This window comes from Ixodes scapularis, unplaced genomic scaffold (genome assembly GCF_016920785.2).
Source record: "Ixodes scapularis isolate PalLabHiFi unplaced genomic scaffold, ASM1692078v2 PGA_scaffold13__105_contigs__length_92229423, whole genome shotgun sequence".
NCBI lineage: Eukaryota > Metazoa > Arthropoda > Arachnida > Ixodida > Ixodidae > Ixodes > Ixodes scapularis.
The window spans coordinates 88,411,580-88,414,588 of NW_024609839.1; the positions used below are offsets into that span (position 1 = coordinate 88,411,580).

Genomic DNA, 3,009 nt, shown 5'->3' on the forward strand with positions numbered 1-3,009 from the left:
CTTTCGTTTTCACAACTCATAAGAAGTGCTGAGGTGTCTTCGGAATTTTTCGTTTTCATCAAGACGTACAGTCCGACTGGGAACGCGTGGCCGAGACGGCGGGAGGCGGGAGCGCTGCGCGCGCTCCTAGTGATTCTATTCCGCCTCGAGGGGAGGACACTCAGGCGGGGGAACGCGCGCTTCATCGGCCTCATGCCCAAGCTTGAAAAAAGCATAGTCATCACTATCCGATTTTTTATCGGTTGTTTGGGTGTAAAATGTCAGAAGAGGCACTGATAAATGAACGAAGTTTAAAAAGAAAGTGCCTTAAAAGGCGTGTTCGTTCGTTATAAAAAAAAATGCAGCCGAAGTAGAATGCGGTTGCAACTATGGTGGTGGTGGTGAATACGTTTATTTAAAGAGAAAAAAAATATATATATCTCTGGAGACTCGAAGTTTTCATGACGCGGTGGCCTCAAGGCTTGGCATCGTCTCCTCGGTTAAAGGTGTTAGATGGAGTTTCCCAGGTCTCCCTCAGAAATATACTCTAAGAGAGATCTGAGGATCCTGGTCTTGCGAGAGGTGTCGCCCGCTGGGTGCGTCCAGTCCTGCAGTTTTGAAGGTCTTTCGTCATTCGCCATCTTACTGAAGATGAGTGTTCTGAGGGTGGCGAGGGCCACACATTCCCAGAGTATGTGTTTAAGTCTGGGAATGGATTCCTCGGCTTGACACCGCTGGCATCTGGGGTCGGGAGGGACAGCGTAGGGTTGTTGTTTCTTAAGTCTTGCCAGGTCCATTTGGTATCTGAACCTGGGTGTGACTGCTCCTCCTGTGCGTATGCGGCGGAGGATCACCGATTCTTTTCTCTTGAATTCTTCCCTAGGGAGAGGATGTTGTTCTGGGGTCCATGATCTTGCCAGAAGATGTTTTCGTGTCTTCTGGGCTAACCTGAGTTCCTCCCTTGGATCGTATGGGGGAAGCTCAGAGTCTTGTTGCTGTGGTGTTGAGCCTGCCGTGGAGGACTGAGACAACAGGGACGGTTGTGTGAGATTCCTCATCGCCTGCTGTGCAGCCTCATGGGCTAGCTCGTTGCCCGAAATGCCTTCGTGCCCGGGAGTCCACTTGACATTAATTTGAATTTTCTTGGATCTGTATAGTGAGATTGCGAAGGCGAAGATAGCGTCAATGGTGGGGCTAGAAGAGGACCTGTATTTCTTGAGTTCTCTGATGGTGTCTTGCGAGTCGGTATAGACGATTAGCTGTTGTTCGTCTTGTAGATGGGGTACTGCCCCTCGGATGGCTTGCAACACCGCCACCCGTTCGGCGAAGCCCGGCGTGTGGTGGCCTCGAGGGTTACCTTGAGTCTCTGTCCAGGTCGCATTCCCTTGGATGTATGTGGCTGCTGTTGCCCAACCCATAGAGGAGATGCTGGCGTCCACATAGGCGATCATGTTTTTTTCGTCCTCAACAAGCTTAGCCAGCTCCTTCTTGTGCATGCGAGCGTAGTGTTCTCGCCTTTTCTTGTGCCGCGCAGCGTCCATCTTTCTTGGGAGAGGTTTGCACCCGTGAGTTACGTCAATGAGTTCCCACGGCGCTTTGCTCGGCGATATGGGGGCCTCTTCTTGTATCTCGATTCCCATGTACTTAGCAATTTTTCTTCCCTCGGTTGTATGTTGTAGACGGGATAGTTGAGCCTCCTTCTGTTGGTTCATAAGGTCTGTGAGTTCTGGGAGGAAGATGCACTTGCTTACTTCCTCTGCCGAAGTGTGGCGTGGGAGCCCAAGGATGGCTTTTCTTGCTCCGTTGATCATGCTTTTAAATCTGGAAAGATGGGTCTCCGTGAGCCGGTAGAATCTCGCCGCATAGGCTATTTTGGATACTAGCACTGCAGTCACGAGTTTTTTGGCTGTTTTTTCCCCGGCTCCTCCCATTTTCGTGGATATTCTTCGGACGAGATTGATACCTTGTTTCCATTTCTTGGAGATCTCGGCCAGCCAAGCTTTGCTTATTCTTGGCTTGTACCCAAAGTTAATTCCAAGGATTTTAACAGAGTCCGCTTTTTGGACTGGGTCTCCCGCAAAGGTAAGACCTAGGTTTTTGTTGTCTTGATTGCGGCCGTAGATGGTATATTTAGTTTTTTCTGGCGATGGGAACATTCCCACATCAGCAAGATATTCTTCAATGGTGTCGAGTCCCTTCTGCAAGGCGACAACTTGGGCTTCGGGAGGCCCTTGATGCGTCCAGATCGTGATATCATCTGCGTAAATCGTCGCCCTGAGGTTGGGTATTTTATAAAGTTTCCAGAGGAGTGGTGCCATAACGATGTTGAAAAGTGTAGGTGACAACACTGCGCCCTGAGGAACTCCAATGTTATTTTCTTGAAGGGTTCCTTCTCCACACTCTTTGTCATATCCAGCTCGGATTTTGTAGACCCGTCCCGAGAGAAATGATTTCACAAAGTCTAGTTGTTTACCCGTGAGGTCTTGCTGCTCCATCTTGCCAATGACTGATTGATGGGGGACAGAATCGAAAGCCTTCTTTATATCGATAGATGCAATCACTCGCATTTGTTTTTTTCCTGGGTGCATGTCCACGACGTCTGTGTATATCATCTGCAGACTGTCCTGTATGCACAAGTTCGGTCTAAATCCGGTTTGCGTTGGATGAAAGATGCCGAGGGTTTCAGCGTTGTGCTGAATCCGTGCGAGTACCATTCTTTCCATAAGTTTTCCCATGATTGAGGTCAAGGAAATAGGTCGGACGTTTTTGGGGTCAGTTGCTGGCTTCCCTGGTTTAGGTATTGGTGTGACCAGGGACACCTTCCATTCTTCGGGAAGTTGCCCGCTTTCCCAGATTTCGTTAAACCATTTGAGGATAACAAGACGGGTGGCCAGGGGTGCGTTTCTGAGCATGGGCACTGTAATTCCGTCTTCTCCAGGTGCACTCTTGCTTCTGCACTGTTGTATCGCCGCTCCGAGTTCCCACTCTGTGAAGGGGAAGTCTTCCGGCTTGTGTGCAGGTCCCGAATGG

The 3,009-nt window shown here is 49.7% G+C and overlaps 1 protein-coding gene across 1 annotated transcript; it reads right to left on the reverse strand.

Annotated features, from left to right (window-relative positions):
• Positions 1-387: 387 nt before the first annotated feature.
• Positions 388-1,806, reverse strand: LOC115320402. The gene has a single exon (XM_040211342.2). The coding sequence runs from the start codon at positions 1,788-1,790 to the stop codon at positions 489-491; it is 1,302 nt and encodes a 433-aa protein (XP_040067276.1). The 5' UTR covers positions 1,791-1,806; the 3' UTR covers positions 388-488.
• Positions 1,807-3,009: the final 1,203 nt, after the last annotated feature.